The sequence below is a fragment of the Bacidia gigantensis genome, assembly GCF_019456465.1.
Source record: "Bacidia gigantensis strain McMullin 20006 chromosome Unknown contig_132, whole genome shotgun sequence".
In the NCBI taxonomy this organism is placed as follows: Eukaryota; Fungi; Ascomycota; class Lecanoromycetes; order Lecanorales; family Ramalinaceae; genus Bacidia; species Bacidia gigantensis.
The window spans coordinates 401,378-428,167 of NW_025408592.1; the positions used below are offsets into that span (position 1 = coordinate 401,378).

General features: G+C 49.2%; 5 protein-coding genes across 5 annotated transcripts; 4 read left to right on the top strand and 1 right to left on the bottom strand.

Moving 5' to 3' along the window:
• Positions 1 to 392: 392 nt before the first annotated feature.
• On the top strand, positions 393 to 4,282 carry RPB2 (DNA-directed RNA polymerase II subunit RPB2; the record flags this gene model as incomplete). Its single annotated transcript, XM_044809923.1, has 2 exons — positions 393 to 3,995; positions 4,055 to 4,282. The coding sequence occupies 2 exons, from the start codon at positions 393 to 395 to the stop codon at positions 4,280 to 4,282; spliced, it is 3,831 nt and encodes a 1,276-aa protein (XP_044672935.1).
• Positions 4,283 to 5,709: 1,427 nt separating this feature from the next.
• KY384_001394 (uncharacterized protein) lies at positions 5,710 to 6,677 on the top strand (the record flags this gene model as incomplete). The annotated part of the gene is made up of 4 exons (XM_044809924.1): positions 5,710 to 5,901; positions 5,956 to 6,283; positions 6,363 to 6,587; positions 6,622 to 6,677. The coding sequence occupies 4 exons, from the start codon at positions 5,710 to 5,712 to the stop codon at positions 6,675 to 6,677; spliced, it is 801 nt and encodes a 266-aa protein (XP_044672936.1).
• A 532-nt stretch (positions 6,678 to 7,209) lies between these two features.
• KY384_001395 (uncharacterized protein) lies at positions 7,210 to 8,545 on the top strand (the record flags this gene model as incomplete). Its single annotated transcript, XM_044809925.1, has 5 exons — positions 7,210 to 7,312; positions 7,489 to 7,554; positions 7,732 to 7,890; positions 7,988 to 8,345; positions 8,494 to 8,545. The coding sequence occupies 5 exons, from the start codon at positions 7,210 to 7,212 to the stop codon at positions 8,543 to 8,545; spliced, it is 738 nt and encodes a 245-aa protein (XP_044672937.1).
• Positions 8,546 to 8,683: 138 nt separating this feature from the next.
• Positions 8,684 to 16,264, bottom strand: PRPF8 (Pre-mRNA-processing-splicing factor 8; the record flags this gene model as incomplete). Its single annotated transcript, XM_044809926.1, has 1 exon — positions 8,684 to 16,264. One exon carries the CDS (start codon positions 16,262 to 16,264, stop codon positions 8,684 to 8,686), a length of 7,581 nt encoding a protein of 2,526 aa, XP_044672938.1.
• A 6,819-nt stretch (positions 16,265 to 23,083) lies between these two features.
• KY384_001397 (uncharacterized protein) lies at positions 23,084 to 23,831 on the top strand (the record flags this gene model as incomplete). Its single annotated transcript, XM_044809927.1, has 3 exons — positions 23,084 to 23,356; positions 23,411 to 23,476; positions 23,691 to 23,831. 3 exons carry the CDS (start codon positions 23,084 to 23,086, stop codon positions 23,829 to 23,831), a joined length of 480 nt encoding a protein of 159 aa, XP_044672939.1.
• Between the last annotated feature and the right edge of the window lie 2,959 nt (positions 23,832 to 26,790).

Genomic DNA, 26,790 nt, shown 5'->3' on the forward strand with positions numbered 1-26,790 from the left:
ACTCTTAGCTTCTGAACCTCTCGATAGAAATACTCGGGGCCTTCAACTCGAGGAAAATGAAGCCGCCCTGGCACCAGCTGCTGGCTTGCCTTGGCTGGGCCACTGAACTCTGAGCGTAGGGCTGACCCAAGAACTAGCGCGTACGGATTTATTCTAGTGCGCTTTCAAGACCGTGATGCGGTTCCCCATTCCACCACCTTCACCAAATCTGCTCTCGAGTCCTACGGACGTCCGTGAAGCTCGGTCAACATAGTATCATGCTTGAGCATTACTCATGAGCGCTGTGGGCAGTACTGACTGCGCTCTGGCGCCGAGTGACCCTCTTTCTCCCCAGCATTAACGACTCTGACAAATTTTGAAAACCACTTTCGTTCACCTTGACACCTTTCATCATGGCTCTATACGAGCAGCAGTATGCCAACGATGACTATCTCGATGAGGAGGAAGAGGAGGAAGGTATCACGCCCGAGGATTGTTGGACTGTCATCTCCTCTTTCTTCGAAACAAAGGGTCTTGTGTCGCAACAGCTTGACTCGTTCGATGAGTTCGTCTCGACCACCATGCAGGAGCTAGTAGCAGAGAACTCGCAGCTGACTCTCGATCAAAATCTACCTCAGAATGATGACGAACCAGATTCACCCGTAATTCGAAGGTATGGGATCAAGTTTGGCACCGTCTTACTGTCGCGGCCGGCGATGACAGAGAGCGATGGGAATACGGACGCTATGTTGCCACAAGAGGCTCGTCTGCGAAATCTCACCTACTCAAGTCCTATGTACTTAGAGATGACGACCAAACGATCGCTAGCACGGGAAAGAGTAGGTATCGATCCAGACGACGCAGCGGCAGAAGGGATGAGTCAAAATCCGAACAACGCATCTTACTTAGAATGGGAGAATGAAGAAGGTGATAAAGAGCCTGAGCCGATCAAAGTCTTCGTTGGTAAATTACCTATCATGCTGAAATCCAAATACTGCATGCTTAAGGAGCTTTCTGAATCCGAGCTCTACATGTACAATGAGTGCCCATACGACGCAGGTGGTTATTTCATTATCAACGGGAGCGAGAAGGTGCTCATAGCGCAAGAACGAAGCGCTGCAAACATTGTACAAGTCTTCAAAAAGTCACAAAGCAACACGCCTTTCTTGGCCGAAATCAGGAGTTCAGTGGAGAAAGGGTCGAGACTCATTTCAAGTATGCAAATAAAGCTTTACGAAAGAGGCGAAGGCTCAAAAGGAGGGTTTGGCCAAACGATCAAATGCACCCTACCTTACATTAAGACTGAAATACCAATCGCCATCGTGTTCCGCGCGCTCGGCGTCGTGTCAGACGAAGAAATTCTCAACCATATTTGCTACGACCGGAAAGATACTCAAATGCTGGAGATGCTGAAGCCTTGTCTCGAGGAAGCTTTTGTCATTCAAGATCGGGATGTCGCGTTAGACTTCATTGGGAAGCGTGCCAATTCTCAGGGCTTAACGAAGGACAAGCGCGTCAAGTATGCAAGAGACATCATGCAAAAAGAGCTGTTGCCGCATATTTCACAAACCGAAGGAAGTGAGACTAGAAAAGCGTTTTTCCTAGGCTACATGGTCAACAGATTACTTCAGTGCGCGTTAGGTCGCAAAGAACCAGATGATCGAGATCATTTTGGCAAGAAACGGCTTGATCTTGCTGGACCACTTCTTGCTGGGCTGTTTCGAATGCTGTTCTATAAGCTCACTAAGGATGTTTACAAATATCTGCAGAAGTGTGTGGAAAACAACAAGGAGTTCAATTTGACTTTAGCTGTCAAGTCTACTACCTTGACTAACGGCCTTAAGTATTCTCTCGCTACCGGTAATTGGGGTGACCAAAAGAAAGCTATGTCTTCCAAAGCTGGGGTCTCGCAGGTTCTCAATCGCTACACCTTCGCATCTACCTTGTCCCATCTTCGACGGACCAACACCCCAATTGGGCGAGACGGCAAAATTGCGAAGCCTCGACAGCTTCATAATACGCACTGGGGCTTGGTATGTCCTGCAGAAACGCCTGAGGGCCAAGCATGTGGGTTGGTGAAAAACCTCGCACTTATGTGCTATATCACAGTGGGTTCTCCAAGTGAGCCGATCATTGATTTCATGATCCAGCGAAATATGGAGGTCTTGGAGGAATACGAATCGCAGTCTAACCCTAACGCAACCAAAGTCTTTGTCAACGGTGTATGGGTGGGTGTGCACTCGAGTCCGGCAAATTTAGTCAGCACGATCAGAAATCTCCGAAGGGCGCACACCATATCACCTGAAGTCAGCTTGGTGCGCGATATCAGAGACCGAGAGTTCAAGATTTTTACAGACGCTGGGAGAGTCTGTCGACCCCTCTTTGTTGTTGAAAATGATTCAAAGAGCAGCAATTACGGCAATCTAGTTCTTACCAAGGATGACATTCAAAAATTGCAACAAGACGAAGAAGAGGGAGCCCTTATGGACGCACAGGAAAGGGACGACAAAGAAATAGGATGGCAAGGTTTGGTCTCACGCGGTGTGGTCGAGTATGTTGATGCGGAGGAAGAGGAGACGATAATGATTGTCATGACTCCTGAGGACCTCGAGACATCTCGGCAACTACACGCCGGGTATAGACTACCTTCACCAGAGCTAGACGAGAATCCTAATGCTCGGGTGAAAGCGCAAACAAATCCAACACAGCATGCGTGGACGCATTGCGAAATCCATCCAAGCATGATACTTGGTATATGCGCAAGCATTATTCCCTTCCCAGACCACAATCAATCTCCCCGAAATACCTATCAATCGGCTATGGGTAAACAAGCTATGGGTGTCTTCCTCACGAATTATGATGTAAGAATGGACACCATGGCCAACATACTCTACTATCCTCAAAAACCTTTGGCAACAACGCGCTCGATGGAATTTCTCAAATTCCGAGATCTGCCGGCAGGTCAGAACGCGATCGTCGCCATTGCATGCTACTCTGGTTATAACCAAGAAGATTCAGTCATCATGAACCAGAGTAGTATCGACCGCGGACTCTTCAGAAGTCTGTTCTATCGTGCTTACACTGACCAGGAGAAGCGAGTGGGAATGGCAGTGGTCGAGCAATTCGAAAAGCCCATGCGCAGCGATACGCTCAAGCTCAAGCACGGCACATACGACAAGCTGGACGACGACGGCATCGTAGCGCCTGGTGTCCGTGTTTCTGGAGAGGATATCATTATTGGCAAGACAGCACCAATTGCGCCCGACGCAGAGGAGCTTGGTCAGCGAACAAAGCTGCATATCAAGCGTGACACATCCACGCCGTTGCGTAGTACAGAGAATGGCATCGTCGATCAAGTTCTACTATCTACAAACTCTGATGGACTGCGTTTTGTCAAAGTCCGTATGCGAACCACTAAAGTGCCTCAAATTGGCGACAAGTTTGCCTCGCGGCACGGTCAAAAAGGTACCATAGGCATCACCTACCGGCAGGAAGACATGCCTTTCACAAGCGAAGGCGTCGTTCCTGACCTGATCATCAATCCACACGCTATCCCGTCCCGAATGACCATTGCACATTTGATCGAATGTCAATTGAGCAAGGTTTCTTCTCTCCAAGGTTGCGAGGGCGATGCAACGCCGTTCACCGAAGTTACGGTAGACTCGGTCTCGAAGCTCCTCCGTGGCCACGGGTACCAATCCCGAGGATTTGAGGTTATGTACAACGGTCACACAGGACGAAAACTAGTAGCGCAGGTCTTCCTTGGACCGACCTACTATCAGCGCTTAAGACATATGGTGGATGACAAGATACATGCTCGAGCCAGAGGACCGGTACAAATACTAACCAGGCAGCCAGTTGAGGGTAGGGCTAGGGATGGTGGCCTTCGCTTCGGAGAGATGGAGCGGGATTGCATGATATCGCATGGTGCTAGTGCCTTCTTAAAAGAGCGGTTATTCGAAGTGTCAGATGCCTTCCGGGTTCACATTTGCGACATTTGTGGGCTCATGACACCAGTAGCGTGAGTCTATCCCAGGAGTCCATTTCCATGACAGTCACTAATATATAACCCCAGGAACCTGAAGAAGAACTCGTTCGAATGCCGACCTTGCAGGAACAAGACGAAGATATCCCAGATCCACATCCCGTATGCCGCGAAATTACTGTTCCAAGAACTGGCGTCGATGAATATTGCAACGAGATTGTACACGAAGCGCTCGGGAGTGACGGTACGGTAATGATGACATTAGCCAGTGACTTACTTTATTGTATCTTCGCCAGGGCTAGAGTGCTAGCCTTGTGAGTAGCACGTGGATGGACTTTGCGGAGCGCTTAGGGTTTCCTGTGGACTCCGAGGGAGAGGGTTTATGATCAGGCTGAGCGGGTGCCTGCTCAGTAACACCCTTCCGAGTGTCTCTACATATTTGACGGCGTTCAAGATTGCGAGGCAGACATTTCGGATAGCTTTGACTGTCATTGCATTGCGCAGGCGTCAATACGGGAAAGAGGTCTGGTGACAGACGGAGGAAGCTGCATGCCGGAAGCATGGCATATGCATGATCGGCGAAAAGACATGGGGGAAATCAGGAGCTAGGATGATACTGCTATGCAAGCTCCGCGATCAAGTAGCATGTATACTAGAATTTCCTGAATCATACAAATTGGAAAGCTTGTCCAAGACATCCATAGCAGGCAGCGGATCAAGACGCCACGCATGCACGAGCCGGGATCAATGATCAACAGAACTTGAGAGGCACGATGCAATCATATATGCGGGCTGAGATGGTGGTGTGAAGGCATCAAGAGGGCAAGGTGCATGGAAGCGCCCTCGATGAATTACTCTTGCCTCAGGGACTCATATGGGAGACGGTGATTGGAGCAGTGTTTGGATTAGGTCTCCCATAGTCCCCGGTGATAGACCTATCACACCGCCTTAGAAGCTCGCTAGATTGGGGCCATCTCTCCTTAGCACTCTTAGCAGACCTAGCTTGGTGTAGCTCGATGTACATGGGCCCTTAGTGTTGCGGAAAATAGCAGCATCACCGAATGCAACAAAATGGCAGGATCTCTAAGCGCCCACCAGCTTCCCCCCCATCCCACTTCGTGCTGCCTCCTCCTGCAGCTCTGCTTGGGCTGGCTGGTCCCATGCAAGTCATCAAAAGCTCATCGGATCAAAGCGGGGCATCTGCCAATGATGCACCCTGTTGATCACAGGGGAGCTGAGGCCGCCTGGTCAAGCCCACATAAGTACAGCGGTTATCCTCTCTTCTACCTTTCCTCTTTTTCTCTCCAGCAGCAAGCCATCAATTTCTTGTCCTTTGAGCTATCTATAGTCTTTCTTGTGTGTGTGTTATTCTGCTTAGAGCTGGTCTCTTGTTCTAATTGTTCATCTGCTATTCTTGTCAACTTGAACAACGCATCTTTACACACAATTTTACTTTTCAAAAAACTATCCAACAGAGTCAACCCTTTTGTCGCTGGTCGACGAACATACTCTGCATAGCTCACTGATCTTACTTGTTTACTTTGCTCGCTCGCGCCTAAGACACATCTCTTTGCATTGTCTGTGGCTCTTATTACTTTCTATTTTCATCCACACCGTCGAACGCCTACCGCGTCTATAGCAGAGCTCCGGTAGCTCAGCAACGCGTCTCAACCATACCGTAATCGGCAATCATACCCAACTTTAATATTACACCCCTTTTATATATACCCACATAATCAGCAATCATGTCGTCAACTCAACTCGCTTTCACCCTCTCCACCAGCACCAAGATCAAGACCGTCCACCTTCTTGGCTCCTGGGACAACTACGCAGGGCAGCTTCCCATGTCCAAGGATTCCTCCAAGCCTGGTAAATGGAAGGGCACGTTCCGCTTCGGTAGCTCCACGCTCAAGCCAGGCAAACGCTATTGGTACTACGTATGTACTCACCTTGTGATCACCTCAAGATACTCCTGCTGACTGCGTATCTAGTATATCATCGATGGCTACCACGTGTCTCACGATCCATCAACCAATAGCACCAAGGAGCCCACCACGGGTCGTCTCCTCAACATCCTCGATGTCCTCGCCTCCAAGGATAGCTCTAGCAGACACAGCAAGCACGCCTCGGCTGAGATTCCCAAAGGCCGCTCCGTCTCTCCAAGCAAGATCGTTTGTCCCAAACCCAGCAAGCCCTACGCCTCTCGTGCCGTACGAGAAGCCGACTACAGCCACTCGCCAGTCTACGACGACCTTGCCGCTCAGCTCGAGAAATCTTCACTCTATCAAGTCCGCGACATCTCACCGCCCTCTTCCGTCGGTTCGTCCCTTTCAGGCCGCAGCTCCGGCTTCGACAAGAATTCGTCGCGAGGATCGCCTAGCTCTCTATCATCACTCAGTGATCCCAGCTCATCGTCAAGCGGAGGCAGCAAATGCTCCTGCAATCGCTATGGCGTCACTCGCCGTGGCGACCGTGTCAAGATGGATTGCGGCGGCTCACGATGCGGATACAGCGACGACAGCTCCTCGTGCAGCAACATTGAGTCGAGCTCGGAGTCCGAAAGCGAAAGCGAAGACGAGAGACCCACAATTAGGAAATCCATGGGTGGGTCGAGCAAGGCACGGTACGTGGAGATGAAGCCAAAATACACTGCCAAGGTTTCCTCTGGTGGACGAAGGCGATGAACAATGAAATGATGACATACACTGATTGACGAATTTGATTTTGTTGGATATAATAATAATACTTTTTCATCTGGGCTGGTCTTGGGTGAGCCACCTTGGCCTGTCACGGCGATGAATGATGCTGCCTCCGACGACATAAGGGGGCAGTACGCCAGGTCGAGGTGGACGACAACGAAAACACGGGTATACTATACACGCAATGTTTTTTGTCAAGATGGATTGGGCAACTTGCCTAGCCATACGAATGGGGACGAGGAAATAGAGGGAGGAGCAGTGGACAGAATGACCACGAGGTGGGTGTGTTAGATAGCAAATAGCCAACAATGAACGAATCAGCTATCTATGGATCGTCCCCTGTTTCCATGCAAGTCCTCTCCCCCAATATGACCTTGCGAGGGCGCTGTTCTGAAGCAGAGCAAGCTCGGCAAGGGGAGTGATTCTTGGCAGCCAGCCACGCTAACACCGAATCTGTGCTAGCCTCTCCCTCTCCGTAACCCATCTTCAACTCCATGTACAAGATCTCTCGAATAACCTGTCCTCCTCACCAATTGATTGCCAGTCATGATCCGGCGCTCGGCTCTCGCCCTCTCGCGGCGAGTGAATGGCGCCGCAGCTGCAAAACCAGCGGCCAACACGCGAATGTTCACCCCGAGTTTAGCCAGATGTAGGTCTTGCCCTTCCCGAACATAAAGAGCAGAGGGAGAAGGAGACATGTCAAGCAGGAGTTATGGTCATTGAAATAGTCGATGGAAAGCTTGGAGCTGTATATTGTGATATAGATGAAGAGGCAATTGTTGTAGCGGTGACGAACAATCGCTAATCGGTTCTGGAATCTCATAGATAACGCAACGACGAAAGACGACCCAGAGCCAGCGGAGCCCAGCAAGACCATGGTGGCTTTCGAAGGTTCGTCTTCAACTTCAACGTCACCCTCATCCCAATTCCCTTCACCAGACCTCCGGCCCCTTGCCACGACTTCCCGAACAAAGCCCCCATCATGAAACCCAACATCTTGTCCCCTTGCCCCTTCTACCTCTCACTACTCCTCCCCTAGAATTACCTCTGCTAACATCACTACCCTAGACGTCAAAACCGAACACGACCTCCTTCCTCCAGGCGGTAAACCCGGCACAATTCCCTCCGATCTCGAACAATCTACAGGCCTGGAACGTTTCGAGATCCTGGGTAAAATGCAGGGCGTTGATGTCTTTGACATGAAACCGCTTGACTCCTCACGAAGAGGTACTACCCTTCTCTCCCCCTGCCTTTCCCACCCAGCCTTTCACCCCTATCAACCCACGCCCAAATTCTCGCTCTCCGCTAATGCTTCATTATGAAGGGACAATCCAAGACCCCCTCGTAGTGAAATCCTTCGGCGACGAACAACTCGCCGGCTGCACCGGCAGTCCCGTAGACTCGCACCTGGTAGTCTGGGTGTGCATGTCGCGCCAGCGGCCGATGGAGCGGTGCGATGAGTGTGGCAGCGTGTATATGATGGAATATGTGGGGCCGCCCGATGATGCGGGGCATGGGCATGGGCATGGGGAGGAGCATGGGAAAGAAGGCGGTCATGGGGAGGAGCATGGGGAGGAGCATGGACATGGTGGCGGTGACGACGCGCATTGGTTGTATGGGTTTAAGAAACCGAAGCATTTGGCGGATTATGTCCGGCCTGAGTATATGGGGTATCCCGAGGGGTTCAAGATTCCTGGAAATCCAGTGGGGAATTCGGGGATTTACTAGACTTAGCGAGATTTGTTCTGTACACAATGTGATTCTTTGTGAGCGTCGACATCTGCTGTTTGAATCCTTCTATTTTTGGTTGCTATTGCAACGGACTTATAGCGCTATGATCCATACCATGCAAGATCCACCATCGACGCTCAGTATCGAATAAGCGTTTATCCATAGCGACTCCATGCCCTTTATGCTGTGTTCCACATTTGCTCCCTTGCCAACCTGAGCAAAATCTCAACCATGCTTCCATCCCCACAACATCCGAATCCTTCCCACACTGTTTCGATCCTCTTCAAGTTCACGCAAAATTATCATTCCTATCAACCCCAATATCCTCCAACTCAGCAAAACTCTGGAAATGCACAGCGCGATGGATCGCATCATAGAACCCCACAGGCGTATCCACCATAACATTAACGACCTTCTTCTCCACGCCCGAAAATCCTGCTCCCATGAAACTGTAATTCCACCGCTTATCCTCCGGCACGAGAAACATACCTCTGATATGATCACTCAGCAACAGTTGTGTTTTCTCCCCGTAACCCGTTGTGGAAAAGCCGGCGGGCATGTCTGAGGAAAGGTCTTTATTCTCCACACCCCATTTATAGCCTTGGGGCGTGAGGGCCCAGGAATTCAGCGAGACAGAGCCGGGCGTGAAGGAGACGGTGAGAGTGACTGTCTTCTTGTCCCAGGACGCGTGGCGGGACATGAGGCGCGCGTGCTGGGTAACATCTGCGGCGGCCATGTAAGGGGGCTCGTTCCCAGCAACTGTATGGATTATACCCAGAGGCTCAAGCTTTGCAAGAGATGGGTGCTGCGGGAGTTGGTGTGGAAGTTGGACTTCGCGGGTGTTGCCGACTTGAGGGACCAGGACGATGGATTTGATTTCCTTGACAACGTCATTGTCGGGTGGGGAGGCGCCGTAGAGGTATCCTGCTACATGCACGCGCAAGTCCGAGATGGTGATGAAACGTTTTAGAATGTTTTTGGGCATAATGTAGGTATGGTGAGCGTCTTCGGCTACACCTTCGGGGGAGATGTAAACGTTGTTTGCGCGGGTGCGGAGATTTGAGGTCGCAATGGCGCGGGTACGCCATTCGGTTTTTGAGGCGAAGGATTGCTGCTCGAACGCCGAGGTGGTGGTGACGATGATGTCTTCGCCGTGGACATTCTGGGTCTTGGTGGTTACGGCTGTGATTTGTTGTTGTTCTTGCTGTTGCCTTTCGATCTCAGCGGCTTGTTGCCGTTGCATGCTTGGTGCACTGATTTCCATTCCTAGAATGATGTCGCGGACTTCGCTGCTCGTCAGGGATGAGGTGTTCACGTTGTTCTTCTTTCCATAGTCGTTGAGGATGAGATCGCGCAACTGCACCTCTACCTTGATCCAATCTTCATCTGACAAGGTAGGCCAAATGTGATGTTCCTTGGTAATAACGGTCTTGTCTGGTCGAAGTAGAAGCTTCGTTTTGTCTTGATTGACATGCAGGGCTCTGAGAATTAAGATCAAGCGAGAGAAGGCAGTATATGAAGAAATACTCTTAAGCCACTCATCATACAAATTATAGAGCATCATCTTTGGCTCTGTTGCACGCAGAATCATATCACCTAGCTTTTCGACCTTCATGGCCGCTTGAAAAGGCAACTGTAACTCAGAAGCACGGATGGAGATGTTAGGGAAGTCGAGCAGATGCACCTCTAGTGGATCAAGGAGACCTTTTCGGGTCACAATCAGCTGCTTCGGCTGTTCTTCGACAGGAAGAGAACGGATCAAAGCTGCGACTTCCTCGGCCGTCTTCCATTTTGCTAATTGACCAAGACGTTTTTGACCTGCCCAAACGCTCGTGTGGATGACTTTGAGGAAAAGCTGACCTGTCCTTGGATTGAAGATGAAGATGGCGCCGTTGATTGGCTTCGTCGTCAAATTACCTTCGAACGTCTTGTGGATCGTGACTCGATAGACGTTTGTGTCATCAATGAAGAGTTGGATTTGGTTGCTAAACAATTCAGAGTAGTTCTGAGAATTTAAGAATTCTTGGTTGCTTTCCGAAGCATACAACTGGAGACCTTTTCGAATACGTTCTCTCAAGACATAAAGCGCAGGATTTGCCTTCATTATTTTCGCCATCGCCATCTGGATCAGTTGTTTGAGACCAGGGAAGTATTGGCCAAATGCCGAGTATAGATTGTACGCAAGGTCGATCCCGACCATGAGCCCAGTAGCTGATGGATAGATACTCATGCTATCAGTAGTGTAGTCCAAGTATTTCGCACGGACGTATCGTTCAATGTCATGAGAGTCATAATCACCATAGCGAAGCTGTACATCAAGCCAGAACCTGTTGGTCGTTGTAGGCTCCGTAATATCTTTAGTATCGAAAAGGAGGGAAGGTCGAGTGACATTCCATTTGTGTGTGGCGAAAAGCAAGATGTCTGCGCATGAGCTATTCATCTTGTAGGACTTACGAGGATGGATCGTCTCTTTTTGAACCGTCTCAATCCCTAATTGATCGAGTTCTTGGTCGAACACCTGGCACAAATCCATGACGACAGACTCGTGGATCTTTTGCCACAAATGGGCTCGGAATATCTGAATCAATGATATCTTCAAGGTTGGGATTTTGCCGTGTAAGAAGATGCCAGTCAAATCAAGCTGAACCTGGAAACCGACGTACACGTTCGCTCTGTTGATGGTAGGCGACCACCAGAGTGTAAAACGCCGGTTAGGGATTTGGTTCAAACCAGATCGTTGTGCATTGGTCAGCTTCTTAAATTTCATGGATTCTTCGAAACCACTGTTGTGGAGTACGAGATAGTCGTGTCGTAAGTAAAGCTGGTCTTCATCGACCCGGAAGCCAGCCCACATCGTGGCCTCAGACTCAAGCGCAACATCCTTGACAATGAAGCTGTCTGCTTGAGAGACGGCACGCCCAACAGAATGCTTACGCAAGAGATCTGGACATTTGAAGAGCCGGTGTCTTTCTCTCTTCTTTGGGTCAAGTGCCGCAAAATCCGCGGCTACCATCTCGACGGTGTCGTAGCGTTCGTAATGACTTTGAATGGACGGTCCTTCGTGATTGTTTGTACGGACCTTCTCTCGATAGAGAACGAGGATATGATTTGGTGTTACGACAAGATCTTCTTTGTTACCACCCATCTTGATACGATAGAGGCGGTCTTTGCCCTTGACTACATTCGATGCGCGACGAGGTCCACCATCCGGACCAAGCAGTACATCGCCCTCTTCGACATCTTCGACGGCGACCTTACTACCATCATATCGCAGCAGCTGTGTCCCGAGGGCCAGACAAGCCTTTTCCCAAAAGAGACCTTCCCATGATGGAAACGCTGTGGCTTTGAAGAGTGTATGCTCGAGAATAGTCTCGACACCACCCAGTGCTTGAATAACATCGGTTCTATAAGAATTTAGATTCCAGAGCTTGCCATCATGCCTTTGACTCGTCCACCAAAAAGGGTTGCTTTTCATGAGCTGGTAGCTCTTGAATTCTGTTCGTGCTCTGAAGCCCTTATCGAAGCTCAAGGTGCTGCGATCCTTTTGGAACAGGGTGTTGATACGCGGTAAACCCCGATCCCAGCTGTCTTCAAGATCCTCAAGAGTCAGCCTACGGTTCTGCTGGTTTGCTTCCTGTCGTTTCTGCGAATATTCAGTCCAGACACGCTGTGAGTCGATGAACTCAGCCTCCCAGGGTATGATGTATCGAAAGATGTTAGGTATGAGAGTCTCCTCATCGTGGCTCATACCGGCACGATAATGAGTGACGCCAGTGTCTGTTTGTTTTGACCATCTCTTATCGCTTGTGGGGATGAGTATGTGTGATCCTGAGATCATACCAAGGCCGCCAAGTTCCTTGGGAGTATAGAATACAGCAGGCGGGAACCTGGAAGGCATCTTCGAATTCAAGCCAATCTTGACCCTTGTTTGGATTTTTGTCTCGCACTTCACAATTGTGTCAAGCAAATTTACAGTGGAGACAGCTGCCTCTCGGTAGTACGTGAAAAGTGCTATCAAGCTCGTGTTCCACTTATTGGCAATCTTTGTGAATGTGGTGGACCCGGAAGACATGAGAATCTGTCTGATTCTGTTATTGAATTTCTGGATGTCCTCTTCAGTGACCTGCAGGAATGCGTGCGCAGTCCGCTCCTTGCTCTTGTTATCGACCAGAGACCAGACGCTGTCTTTGACTGGGAATTCTTCATCTTGATTTCGGATCTTTGGTAAAATGCGGACTTCAAACCCGGACATCGAGAATAAAAGATTAGGATTGTCGCGGCTGTACACGCTTGCAAACGTATCATCCCATTCAACAGTAGTGACAGACCGTGGCAACCGATTCTTCAAGTCCCAGAAAACAGCACGACCTAGATTGACGTCGTGTCTCATGAGTCGCATACGTGAGTCTCGAGGCCAGCATTTCTTGTTTCGGTAGCCTATGACGTTTTCAAAGTTCGGGTCTGGTTGCTCGGTCAAGAATCGCTGGATGAGGTCACGAGACTCGTCTGCTGAGAAGCGGAGGAACACCCAAATATGATCAATATACCTGGTGTAGAGTCGGATAGGATGTTTAGTTTCAGCTTTGCGATCCCTGAATTGCAAAAAGTCATTAGGACCTTGCGGAGGGCCAGCAATTTCGCTCGCTCGTTGCAGGCCTAGGAGTAGCAAATCCAGCACAAGCCCATAGTATTGGAAGACGAAGCCGGAGAATTGTAAGCCACGAATCATTCCATAGCTATTTGTATGATTCATGTCCTTATAACTCAATTGCACATTGTTCTTAGATGTGATGTAGTCCGCGAGATTGTGATCCATGATGAGTCTCAGCAGCCGGTTGAGAAGTGTTAAGTCGATCTTCTCGTAAACTTTGGAAAGCTGCGTCTCGATCATCACATTGCATTCACCGTTCTCTGTCTGCCACACTTTGTCGAGGTTGTTGATACCTTGAGCCCATTTGTAAGTCAGCAGAGGCGGCACTTCTGAGTCCGATGGCTTGATCCAAGCTGGGAAAAGATGCCGCTGGTCTGCTTGATACCACAGATATTGATCTAGATAGGCGTCTGTAATCTTCTCAATTGGCTCGATATCGTAGACGGGATTGATGTGGCTATAGTTGTCGTTCATATCAATGCCAACTTCTTTGAAGGCGCGCTGAGTCAAAAGGAAGCGCTTGATTCGGGAAAGGGTTGTACCAGGCGAATCATATGCTTGCTCAATCAATGCAAGCTCCTCCCGTTGATTCTGATTAAGGCGGCCCTTGACAGAGTATGCCTCCCGTAAGCGCTCCAGAGCGAGAATCAAGATCTTTGTGTCATGCTTGTACGATACGGCAGGGAAGGGAATAGGAGAGAATTTCCTTGATTCAAGCCAATGCACTGTGGTCGTATAGATAGCAACAGCTTCCTCAGATGAGACGTATGGCCCGTCTTTCATATAATTGTGTTGGCGCTCTTGTTCTGCTTTGAGCCATAAACGCGTCAGACGTCCCAGGTTCTTTTTTGCAACAGTCTTATCTACAGTCGCACCACGCCTTATACGTTCTCGATTGTAGTGTGCGACGGATATCCACCAGTCAGCTTTGCTTTTGACGTATCGAAGAATGATATTTTCGATTGGTGCAGGCAAGCCAGGCACCTTCCATGGAATATTACTCTTCCAGCATCGCCACGCCTCTGACAAATGCTGCAGCACGGTATTGACTTTGTTTTGTTTGATGCCTTCGGGCATCATATCCATCAAATCAGCCATTACCGAGGCACGAAGTTCAAGATCAAAATGTGATTCAACTCGCTGTTTTGTGACAGTCTTCGCCACGCCCTTGCTGTGACGACCTTCAAATTGTCGAGACAAGAGATTACCAAGCCAACGTTCCAATAGAGGAATGATTCCACGCATGAAGAAGAGCCATACCCTCCAAGCGGGAGCCCAGAAACCGCATCCTGGGCCTTTTCCTACCGGACCAGAGTTGAAGCGGTGGTATATCAAATGCTTCAAATCTTTGCAGGACCGGATCTGATGCATGAGCTTATACTTATAGCGGTACATGCCGGTTAATTGGCCAACATGATTGAATGCGTAAAGTATCCCATCGGCGAGTTGAAAAGCATCAATGTTGCCCAAACGATACTGGACTTGAGCATCAACGATCAATTTCGTAAGACGAAGAATCTCTCGCATCAAATGGAATGCGTTTCCAAATCGAGATTTCTTTCGTTCTTTTGTCGTCAGGGTCTTTACAGGCTTCAAATTGAAATTGTAGTCCAAGTGAAGATAAGTCAAATTCTTTCTATGGATCAAGAGGTTGAGCATGTTGAACCCTTGCCTGCAAACCTGTAGACCAGCCTCAACCCAGTCAATCGTGGTCTGTTGGAAAAATTTCGTAGATTTGAGCGACTTCATAAGATTTTGCTTCTTCTGAGCTTTAGGCTTCTTTTTATGAAGCTCATTTAACACGTAAGTTTTCAGCAGCTTCTGGTATGACACTCGCACTTTGACATGCTGTCCTTGCGGACAATGCTCAAGATACCACTGCTTGACAAGTGGTACGTCTTGTGCTTTGGTCATCTTGCCAGACCGTCTATCAAAAGGGTATGGCGCCCACCACAGCGCGATAGCAGATGCAGTCTCGCTAGTATACAGCTCCTCATCAGCAAGGAATGGCTGTGCATTACCGGGCAGCTCAAATTCCTCGTCTTCCATATTTCCTTCGCCGAATATTTCATCCTCGTGGCTGACGCTTAAGTTCTTCGGTGCGACTGATCGCGAAGATATAGGGTTGATCACGGGGTCAAAATAAAATGCAGGAAGACTGGGATCTTCCGCCCGAACGTATACTACTTGGGGATACGAATACCAGGACAGCTTGACGCTTCGAGGAAGAGAATTATAGAGATATGGAAAAGCCACGCGATATTCTGTACGTATTGGCGCGCGGAAGATGATCCTATCAATAGCGTTGAATTCACCGAAGTCTTCGTCGTTGGGATCGATGTCTTTGTACAAAGGTTCGAATCGAGGACCACCAGGCATGGCGACATTCAGCGCCTTTGCTGTCTGGAAACTTTTCAGATCGAACATGTGGAAATAATTTTTATCGACAAGGTCACTCAAAAGCTGATGGCTAAGACGGTAAAGAGTAGCCATTTGAGGAAGAGACAAATTCCAATCTTTGTAGCTCGGTCCGTTGACGTGAGGCGTGTCCAGAAGTGGGCGATGCTCGTACAGCCATTCGAGAACAGCAGCATCTTCCTGATCATCAAGTTCCAATTGAATGGGCTCGAGAGGATCAACACCCTCGATGTTCTCAGACCAGGACAGCGGAGGCTCCTCGTCATCGAAAGGTGGAAACCTCATTCGTTTGAAATGCCTCCTGTCACTTTTCTCTCGTCGCATAGCAACCCACATAGTAGCCCACTGAGCATGAAATACTGGCTCGATGACTCTGGGTGTTTCGTTGACGATCGTAAGACACCCATTCACATGGTATAACACCTTCACTTCTCTTGCAGACTCCCATGGCATAGGCATATTTTCCAACAGCTTCAATACAGCATGCGGCATGTATTTCAGAGCGCCCAGGTAACTTCTCTTGTCACTGCTAAACTTCTTCTGCGAAACATCCCCAATGTCTTTGACAATCTTGCGCAGATGCTCAGGGGGCATATCCGCCTTTTGTGTTTCCACAAATCCACCCTTTCTCTTCTCACTGAAGCGGTTGCGCTGTGACCGCAGCCATTCCTTCTTTTTCTGGGCATATTTCGCGACTTGAGGGTCTGAGGGTGGCTGATACCCTGGTGGGGGCGGAGCTGAAGGCATAGAGTGAGGACCACCAGCCCATCCAGGCGGCGGAGGTGGTGGAAGGGACGACATGATGATGGGAAGACGGGAGAACTGCGATCCAGAAGCTCATGCAGTTGTGACACCCTCCTAAAGCCCCTCGTCCTCTGACTTTCCTGTCCACCCTCGCGGGAACCAGATCTGACTGCTGAGTAGCTACTCACTTAGATGACTAAAGGGCGCTTACCTCGCTGGGGTCCAGGATCACCGTCGTTGATCTTAACAGTAAGGTTCATGCGAGTCGAGTGTACATCGATTTTCTCAGGAGCGCCACTACGCCAAGGCTTTTAGCGCGATCGCCTAGTGGAATATGCCCACAGCTCATTTTAAGACAACCCCCTCGACGAGAATTACCAAGTATAGGCTTTCATTATGGGTGCGAGACTGACATATGTAAGTATCTCTCACTCGGAGATCGATGACTGGCTGCTAATTCGAGATCAGCGGCGAAACAATCCGTAAGATAATAGTCAAACAATCCAACACTAGGTTCTGATGGACGTGCTGCAGATTCAATACTCGGTCGAACAAGAATCGCATTGTCAAGACCCCAGGTGGAAAACTTCGATATCAGCATGTAAAGAAGCGAGCAAGCCCACCAAAGTGTGGTGATTGTGGCGTCAAACTACCAGGAGTGAGTACCTGACGATTAGTCGGAGGCTTGTGACTTTTATCAACTTCAGAGCCCGATGATAATGAATCTCTGGAAGGGTACTAATATCTACTACAGATTCCAGCTCTCCGACCCCGCGAATTTGCGACAATATCGAAACCGAAGAAGACCGTCCAGCGCGCCTATGGGGGTTCAAGATGCTCAAATTGCGTAAAGGACAGAATCACACGGGCATTCCTAATTGAAGAGCAAAAAATCGTGAAAAAGGTATTGAAAGAGAATCAAGAGAAGAAGCGTAGGGGATAGATGATAGGTGATTGCGTGCGAGAGACGGACCGATAGCTTGAGCCATCGAATACAAAGGTCCTTCAACACAACCCTCCACCAGCCCTCATGGCTCTTCATTTGCCCTTCAAGATATCGCAAGCCTCTCTGCCTCTCGAACTATAAGAGATTTGCAAATGCGCGTCAAAGAAGAGAATTTCACCACGAAAAGTCTTTTCTTTACAGTGTTTGGCCAGCTGTGCTTCTATCAGTCTATCCCCGAAGATCAGGCAGTTGCCTATAGTCATTAAGAAACTGTTGTCCAGACTCCAAGACCAGCGGCTATCAGGGGAAAGCTACCCCTTGTGATGTTCAAATTGCTCCACCTTTGTATCAGACCTCCCGCTGTCTCCTCCTTCGCCAGGCCAGCCTCTGTGGCTTTCTCACTCCAACCAGCAGCCTCTCCCTCCTCATATTTCTTGAATAATTTATTGTTTGTCGGCATCATGACGAGTATGGTCCAAGGCCATATCAGAAAGTTCGTCACAGCACATATGCCATAGATCTCTGCTTTATGCTGGTCGAGAGTACCTTTCATCTCGTAGGCTAGATACCCGTATGCAGCGATCGAAAGAGCGGCAACAATTTGATGAGCCCACTTGCCCACGGTGTGTGACCTCTTCCATTGACGAACGATGAGTGGGTTTGGCGACAGTAGCAACGACGGAATGTAGAGGTACGATATGCATAACGTACCGCCTGTCTCATTTCATCAGTGAAGTCCAGCATCTGGCGCTGAGGAGAAAGGTACCAGCAACGAAACCAGCGCTTGTGATTCCTACCGTCTGCGCAATACGAATAGCTGCTGGAGGGGCGGCCATGTCTTTCACGACGAGGTAGAAAGCCAATTCAGAATTGTGAGGCCCCCCAAGAAGATGCCCTATGCTGAGACATGTTATGCATGAGTGGGGGCGGAACGGCTAATTAATCACTCTAGGGTGAGGCTGCTGTTTCGGGTGAACAGCACGATCACGCTCTTACACTTCCTGGAGCTGCTACCAATTACAAGCTCTCTACTCTCACTGCCTGCTTTCAAGTCCCTTTCCAAGACAATAACTCAGGTCTGGAAAGCCTAAGAACAATCTTCATTAGCTCGCCACGTTATCTGCAAGCCCCGCTCGCTTTGCCTGTCACTCCACCGAGTAACACCGAATGGCGGCCTGACGGAGAGAACAGCTTGCAACATCTTGAAAAAGCTGCCACTGCCGCAAAAATCACTACAAAATACCCACATGTGACAGGGGAACACTTTGAACATGGGGATACATATGAACGTCTTCCGCGTGTTGGCGGATATCTCTCACACAATCTCAAAATGTATTTTGATATGGGCGATACATTCCAATAAGAGCGCTGAAGGTACGAGCTTCGAATGACAAAGCCTTGAACAATTGCTGATGATAAAAGGTGTCTCTCTCATAACCCAAGCTCTCTACGCAGCTGTCTTCGTCACTAGATACCTTGACTTGTTCTGGACGTCGCCAGCGAGCGCATCGCTATGGAACTTTATTCTGAAGATTTTTTACATTACTTCTTCCTTCTACATCATTTTTATCATGATGAAGGTCTATGCACGTACACGCGAGCAGGAGAAGGCATGGAAATTCGGTGGCTACTGCGCAGGTGGAGCTATTGTTCTCGGACCTGTACTCGCAGCACTTGCCAGAGGAAAGGCAACGTCTCTCTTCGAGGTCCTGTGGACATTCTCTATTGTTCTTGAGTCTGTATGCGTAGCCCCTCAGCTCTTGCTTTTGCGACAGACTACCGTACCGACCGTCATCGATTCTGGGTATATCATTTTCCTCGGATCGTATCGGGCATTGTATATCTTGAACTGGATCCTTCGATACGCTGACAAGAAGGAGCCAAATCCAGACTGGAGGGCGGTCATTTTCGGCATCGTGCAGACTGCATTCTATGCCGATTTTGCGTGGGTGTATTGGACAAGGCAAAGGGTCAAGCTACGGAATGGTGGTGTAGTAGATGCTGATGATCTAAGCCGCGGTTTCTTAGTAGGCAAAATGTTAGGTCGAAATGATAATGAACTCGATGAGGAAAGTGGGCAGGTCAATAGTGCAGCGAACCGTGGCGCTGCCCCAAAAACCAACGGGGGAAATGGGGGAAGCGAGGTATATCTGTTTCTGCAGACGACGACACTGTTCGAAATGGGACTCCACAATCAACGACGAAAACTTCGAGAGCTCAAGACGATGATCTTGAGGAATTCATGGACGATGAAAGTGATGATGATCGTCCACAATATCAGCAGCAGACCACCGGGCTTGTCAGAGGCCAGTGAAACATCAATTTTAATTGCTTGCCGGCCGACTCGGCTTCAACATAGGATATTTCGCAAGATCACTCGAGGTCTTTGACATGACACGAATTGAGTTGCTCATCAAAATCACATATTTCCTAATCTCGCATGCAATATTTTCCAGTCACATGTTGGTCTTTGTAGGGCAGAGCCGGCGGTCTGCGTGATTTCTTTGCTAATGCAAGGCATTTCTCAATACTTTACGGACTACGAAACATGGGTCATCTACGTCCTGCTTATGAGAGGAAAATCCCTCATAGATTCGTTGATTGTTGGATCACATTTCTGTCTAGTGATGGCTGTCAAATGATAAGTCTGGCAAGAGAAGCTGAGTCTGCCCAATCGAGAACACTACAGTTTGATGCCACCAACTCTACCCCTCAGTCAACAGCAATCTTAGCGCCCCCTTCCAACACCCACTTGGATCTTGTCATGCTAGTCTAGGGTCAAGCAGACCTCTTGTCCACCTTGCGTTACAATATGGGCAATAGCAATGGGTGCTGATCACTTGACGCTCTTTGCACGCTTTTCTCCACCACTTACTGTCACGCCTTTGAGTAATGGTGGACCTTGGTCGACAACTGAGGTCAATGCTTGAACATGAGCAAATTGCGGAAGGCCCTATACGATGATGGCGCCGCAACTTGACCTTGCTAAATCAAATCCGAAAGCTACTCTGAAAGCTTTGGTCAACAAACGGTCCTCCTAGTGAGTTTTTGGAATGTCATCGCTGGATGACAGATCAAGGTCAAACGCCAGGCGCACTTGAAGGGCAACCTAGAAAAATTCAGTTTCCTACGTCCATACGATCGGGACCAAATCGAAAGCCATGACATAGCCTCCTCAAGCGCCCAACGTGAAACACTTGATAGACGCCATTTGGCCAGAGTTGGGCTCGGTAGACCGGCTGCCTTACGTGAACTGATATTCAAAGTTTAGGCAGACCCTCAGGGGACCTGCGATAGCATACGGAAAAAACCTTTTAAGAAACTGTCTTTCTCAACTCAGGTGCAGCGGACAGGGAGTGACCTTGTCTCTTGTTTGTGGCTAGGCATTTTTGAAGGGGGCTAAAAGGACCAGCTGGGCATTACTTTTTGTCCATCATCTGTGGCCGTGCGGCGTAGACCGCTGGTCTGATCGTCGGGCAGCGTGGCAGTCTAAGTGGACGGGGGTTGCGTAACCCGGTGCAAAGTCTGAAGATGATGTGCAACGTGAAAATTCTGTCAAACATTAATGAAACCCCTGGATAGATTCAGGGCAGTCTTGATGTAAAGTCGTTGATCATGAGCCAAAGTCATGAAGTGACGTGAGATATAGAGCAAAATACTGGGCTTTTACACTAGCTACATTGAGTCATATTAATAGCCTTTGCAAGCCCAGACTCAGCTTAGGCCAGTCAGCAAGGCTGTTGATTGGATCCTTTATTTTCTGGTCACGTGTAAGTCTTACATTTAGAGATGATGCATAATGCATAGGCGAAATGCGAACGAACGGTATATAGACAATCACATGATGCACACTGTGGACTCCGTGGTCACTTCATCGGCTACTTTGAACATGCAAGCTCATGTATGAAGCTTACTACAGGCCTATCTTACGGATTGGAGGCTCCTAGGAGGCAGTCATGACTCTGGGGTCTGCGGCAAAGCAACTCTGCCCGTCAGCGTCACACTGCTACTGCAAGAGCCTCAGATCCTGACCAGGAAACCGGGAATCAGAAGTGGAGTGTCCAGAAGGTCGCAGCTTGGTCCTTGCACCGGATCCACGTGTTCATGCATGCTCATTCCTGCATCTTATTCTGCAACGGCCTCGGGTACTTACGAGGGAGAGGGAGAATCGGGGCTTTCGGAGTACCATTTGGCAGTGAGATCGAATGCAATGAAACCTGCGAGGCCGTAATCTTCCTTAGGATCACTCCCTGGCATAAACATTTCTGCCACAGCGTCTCAGGAGTGTTTGGTATGAGAGGCCCGTTGATCACGCATCCCTTCCGGCTTTTCATTCATACTTATACCTCTCGCAATATGACACCCATGGAGAAGGATCACCGAGTTGATCACGCATTTGGGGTACTTTCCGCGCAGCCTGCCATCTCCTGGAGTGCTGGGGCAGCAAGTGCCCACCTCGCTCGCTCTCACTCCCATGGACTGCCTGCCTGCCTGCCTGCCTGCCACCAGGCACACACACGAATCCTGCACCGAAAATAACAGGATAACTATCTTACACGGCGTCAAGAGTGACTGGTAACAGTACGTGAGTCTGTCCGAATGGTGTTTCTTTTCTTAAGGCTTCTATTTCCTGCAGGACAGCCACAGCTTTTGGTGGTTCGGCGCTTGGGGCCGGGACCAAAATCTCACCTAGTTTCCACAATTAACCTCCATTCTCCATTTATGCACGCTGACTAGCAGCAGCATCTCGCAAGCTTGCCATATCGAGCACTGGAAAATAGACGACCAGTGTTCTCGCCTCGCTAGGAGCCCATAGTCGATCCCGGCGCCAGTAACGCAGGCCGCATTGGTGGAACCAGACCCTCGAGTAGACTCAACGCTATTTACGCTAATAATTGCCTCGAAGGTCCTGAAACGCGTACGGGTGCTAAGCCTACCAGAAAAGTCTACGACGCGGCGGAAGGACTAGCAACAGTAGCAAGAGACCAAGTGTGACGCTAGTTCATAGTCAGAGTCAAGTCAGAAGCCCAATGCCAAAATTCTCGCGCCCAGGATGATGTCGATTTGGGCGACCGCAGCATCCGGCACAGTCCATAAAGGAAAATTGATGCCTCTGACGCTCATTAAACTCTCTGACCCACACAGCCTCATCTGTTCTGCTCTCTTACAAAGTTACAAGTAACCCTTCCTTCTTCCCATGTTCCAGACCTGCATTCAATCCTTGCGTAGTACGTGACTGTGGCCCGACGCCTTGATATACATACCATTGCCCCATTCGGACACACTCGAATACACTCAACACTCTTTCTCACCACCGTCCACATTCATTCTTGTTCAAAGACTGACAACCATCCACTTTCTCTGTCACGCTATCACGTATGACGCTTGTCTGCAGCACCGTGTCTATGCCTTCCGACTATTCTGGCTCGGGGGTAGATATTATGTACCCGAACCAAATGATGAATCCTCATCAGTTCTCAGACGCAGACTGGAACACTCATTCCCCTCTCGTACGCTCACCTTATGATTCGAAGCCGCAACATCACTTCATACCTTCACCTCAGGATACCATGCCAGCAAGCATGGCGGACTTTTCTCAAGCGTATTCAGCTCCTCACAGACGACCACCCCCACTTCAGGTCAACCCCATGACAAATAGTCATTTACACCTTTCACGCCCGAAAAGCAGCCCATCCACATTTGGCCCCAATGTGGAAGACCTTCTATTCACAGAAAATCCTTTCAGAATGAAGAACGAGGAATTCCCACCTCCAATTTTCACCCTTTCCCCTCAGTCCCATGGAATTCCCCACAACAAGCTCACCAGTCCTTATTATCCTACATCAGATTACGCCACTTCAAATCCATCACAATCACCCAATCGTTCACGTCCAATCCCTATCGCTCCGGATCCAATCGGTCTTAGCACCATGAACGCACTGAAAAGGGCTCGTGAGGATGAGGAAATCTCAGACTATGGGCCAAGAAAGCGAAAGCGAGCTCTTTCTGGAGCATCGCAGGGTCCCGTTGAACTGAATGAGGAAGAACAACTCCTCCTGAGGTTGAAGGAGGAGGAAAACCTGCCTTGGAAAGACATTGCTGTGCGGTTCCAAACAGATTTGGGGAAGTCGTATCAGGTCCCAGCACTGCAAATGCGATTCAAAAGGTTAAGGGAACGCATGAGGACATGGACAGATACAGATGTGAGCATGTTCAGTTTCTCGGTGCTCGTGTTGGGAACTAATGTGAATTACTAGGTTCAAGCTCTGGAGCAAGCCTACGACTACTGGGAGAAATTCCAATTTGACATCATTGCAGCAAAGGTACGAGTTTCCCTAGCGATCTGTTTATCCATCCTCAAACCGCCGCGCCTTCTTCAGGTCTAGCCTAGAAACGGCAACTGAGGCGAAGCGGGATTATGAAACCATTTTGAGACTCAATGTGGCTGACTATCATTCAGATGCTGGATTTCGGTGCTTCGGAGCGATGGCCAGCGAAATACTGTGCTCGGAAGTGGGAAGAAATGCATCCTGGCAGGGCACCTTACGGCGCACACTCCAACTACCTCAGAGATCCGTGGGAAACTACAGTTACAGCCAGCCCCGTAGGATCCACACACTCGATCGGACACCTGAGCCCAAGGGCAACACTATGAGATTATACGAACATCACAGGTGAAGACTTGATTCGATGAATGTGCATATTATTTACGAATTTACTTGCTTGAAATTGGACATACTTTGCTATCAGGGCTTGGCAGACGGGACGATGACTGCACATAGAACAGCGACGTGAACTGCCCTCTGAGGGATTTTTTCTGTGTACATGTATGCATGATACCACATAGCGTTACTTTTTTGATTTTGCGCATGGGAGGCGCTTTGTCAACGTTTAGAGTACCGAAATGCAAAGACATCAAAAACATAGACGCCTAACGTGCCCGTTCTTCTTCCGCAAGTCTTTCTCGAGACCCACACCCAGACCAATCGCTTCAGGAACACGGTGACAAAAACCGTTTGAACTTGGTCACGAACAGGTACAATGACATCGGCAGACAGAGCCGCGACTGCTGGTTCCAGTTACTCAACGCCCCTCAGTCTTACTTGCCACGTATTACTGCACCGGAACAGGCCCCCAATATCAAGGCCATCTGGCACAGAATGCAGGTACCCTGTGTGCTCCGCCACACCGCCATCCTGACGGAAGGCCTAAGCGCCATAAGCATCTTACCGGTGGAGCAGTGATTATCTTAGTCAAGAGGCAAGCTCGGGATCCAAGACAGCGAAGACCTAGTGAGAGCACCGAGAGTCGTGTGTTTTACTCTTTCAGGCAGACCACTTAGTCACAGCAGGCCTGGATGGCATTCCGGAACTGGCGACTTGGCGATTGGCGAAAGAAGGTGGGGTTGGATGATTCGGAATACATCACACGGACGGCCCACAAGGCAAGACATGAGATCGATCGGGAAGGGTCACGAGTGCAAGCTTTGCTCCATGAACCTTCTTATCAGAATACGGTGTGCTGCTGTAAGCAAGCTTTAGGGAACTTACGGGGCGCCGTCAGTGGTACCTAAGCGCTCCATCGCATCCTCGAATCCTTCTACCGCCGCTGGTGTTACCAGTGGTCTAGGATGCGCAGCGAAGGAGAAAAGGAATGGACCGCAAAGAGGTGAAACACGCGAGCTATGGAAGAGACAGACATGGCGGAGGCCGACGCAGCGAGTAGCAGAAAGAAACGACAGACTCGACCCCGTGGTACGAACCTTCGGCCTTAGATCGAGGTCACTTAGACACACGAAGGAGAAAAGGGTGATGTCAAGCGACCGAGTATTGCGCAACGCGACCCGGACGCGGGGAGACGAGCCAGCCAGAGAGAGGGAAGGTACGAGTCACTACTGAAGGGCACAGCCTCAGCGATCAAGCCGTGCAGCATCATGAGGAAGAAGTCAGCTAGGTACTGAACCATGGGCGCGGGAGTTTTATGATCGTTCAGGAAGAAAGTAAGCATATAGCAAGAAGGATAGAGCACGGATGATGGGAATTCGAAATTGCAGGGTCTCACAGCCACATCGCTCGGGAGTATTAACGCTTCGGAGGATTTTACCCCTGGAAATCCTCCTAATTTGCCGGAAGAGGCTTAGCACCAACCCATTGGTTGCAAATCTCGAAATTGTTTTAGCCTCCTAAACATCCCAAAACGACCTTTTGCGCGACCCCATTAATTGTCCGAATTTGCACAAAAGCTGCATCATCGATAGACTTCCTAACATCCGAATCAGGCCATTTGTGATTTGTCGTCCTTGCCATCGCACCTAAGTGGAGCATGGTGTAAGGCTTCCCAGACGCGGAGATGGAAGATAGCCGATACCTAAGCCAGTGGTAAGCTCGCTACATCTCGCATATTGTGAACGCCTTACGTGGAGCCTCACGAGATCGCGGTCGCCTGAGATAGATACCTCAGGTTTCTCATAATAAATCATCAATGTCGCTGCTATTCATAGCTTCTGACCATCATCATTCCACTAAGCAGCGCGAAGGAGCGAGCAAATCTGTGTAACTTCCCGACTGGGTGATTTGATTATCCTCATGATTAGTCTACACTGGAGCAGTACTCGAAGACATTCAACTATAGTCATCAGCTTATCTCTCCGCTTCAGATTTTCATCATTTCGGAGTAGGGAAGTTCAATTCTCACTGCGCTTATCCATTGCTTTGCGATCATAATCCTTCACCACTATTCAGCTGACAAAAGACCCCCAATCTCAATGCGCATCCCCAATGATCTCTCAGGGGCTTCGAGTATTGACATGAGATTGACTAGACACATTTCCATCACTTCAATGCTGTGATAGAATTTTGCGAATCCAGAGAGGTAGCCGTGTAGGTGGACAATGGCATGTCGTCCAAATTTCCTAATGTTGACTTCCGTGTTTCTATTTACATCTCGAATATGTCTGAAGTCCCCCACCACTAGAATAGCAAATCTCCGCACACTTAAAGTTGGGATGGTCCCCCTAAATTGGCGTTTCCTTTCATGTGATTTTCTGAGAGGTTTCCTCGCCATGCACCTCGCCGTAAGGCAAGTGTCAGTGGCTAGGCTCTTAGGTCTGCTCTCTGTGTCGAAATGCACAAAAGTGGTAATTCTTTGAATCTCTGAGACTACCTACTCTGAGCCATCAAGTGCTCGGCTGACGACCTATCTGCTTATCGTCGCCGTCGACTACCTTGGACGTCTGAGAGACACTGGCAGGCGCGACAATGTCACAACACTCAGTAAACCACTCAATGCGCAATGATGAGATGACGAAGTTGATTTTTGTCTTCACGCTTCGGACGCACCAGAGCCTCAAACAAGATCCAAAGATACTGACCTCTTCAATTAATGACCATCCAAACATCTATGTACGGTGTTTGCAGCTGCCATCGATAAATGAGTCTGTCCCCGAGGACTCTCCAAGTCCTGCCCCATCTGATGAATCTGCAAGCTCGGGAACTAGCCATGCGACATTGAGTGCCTGACGCATGGTCATTAACTTAGCTCTGCGCGTTCTGCAGGAGCCCCGAAAGTACAATGACATTGCTTGTTGTTATCGCACGGAGTCCCCTTTGAATCACAATATCAGTCAATATGATATTCC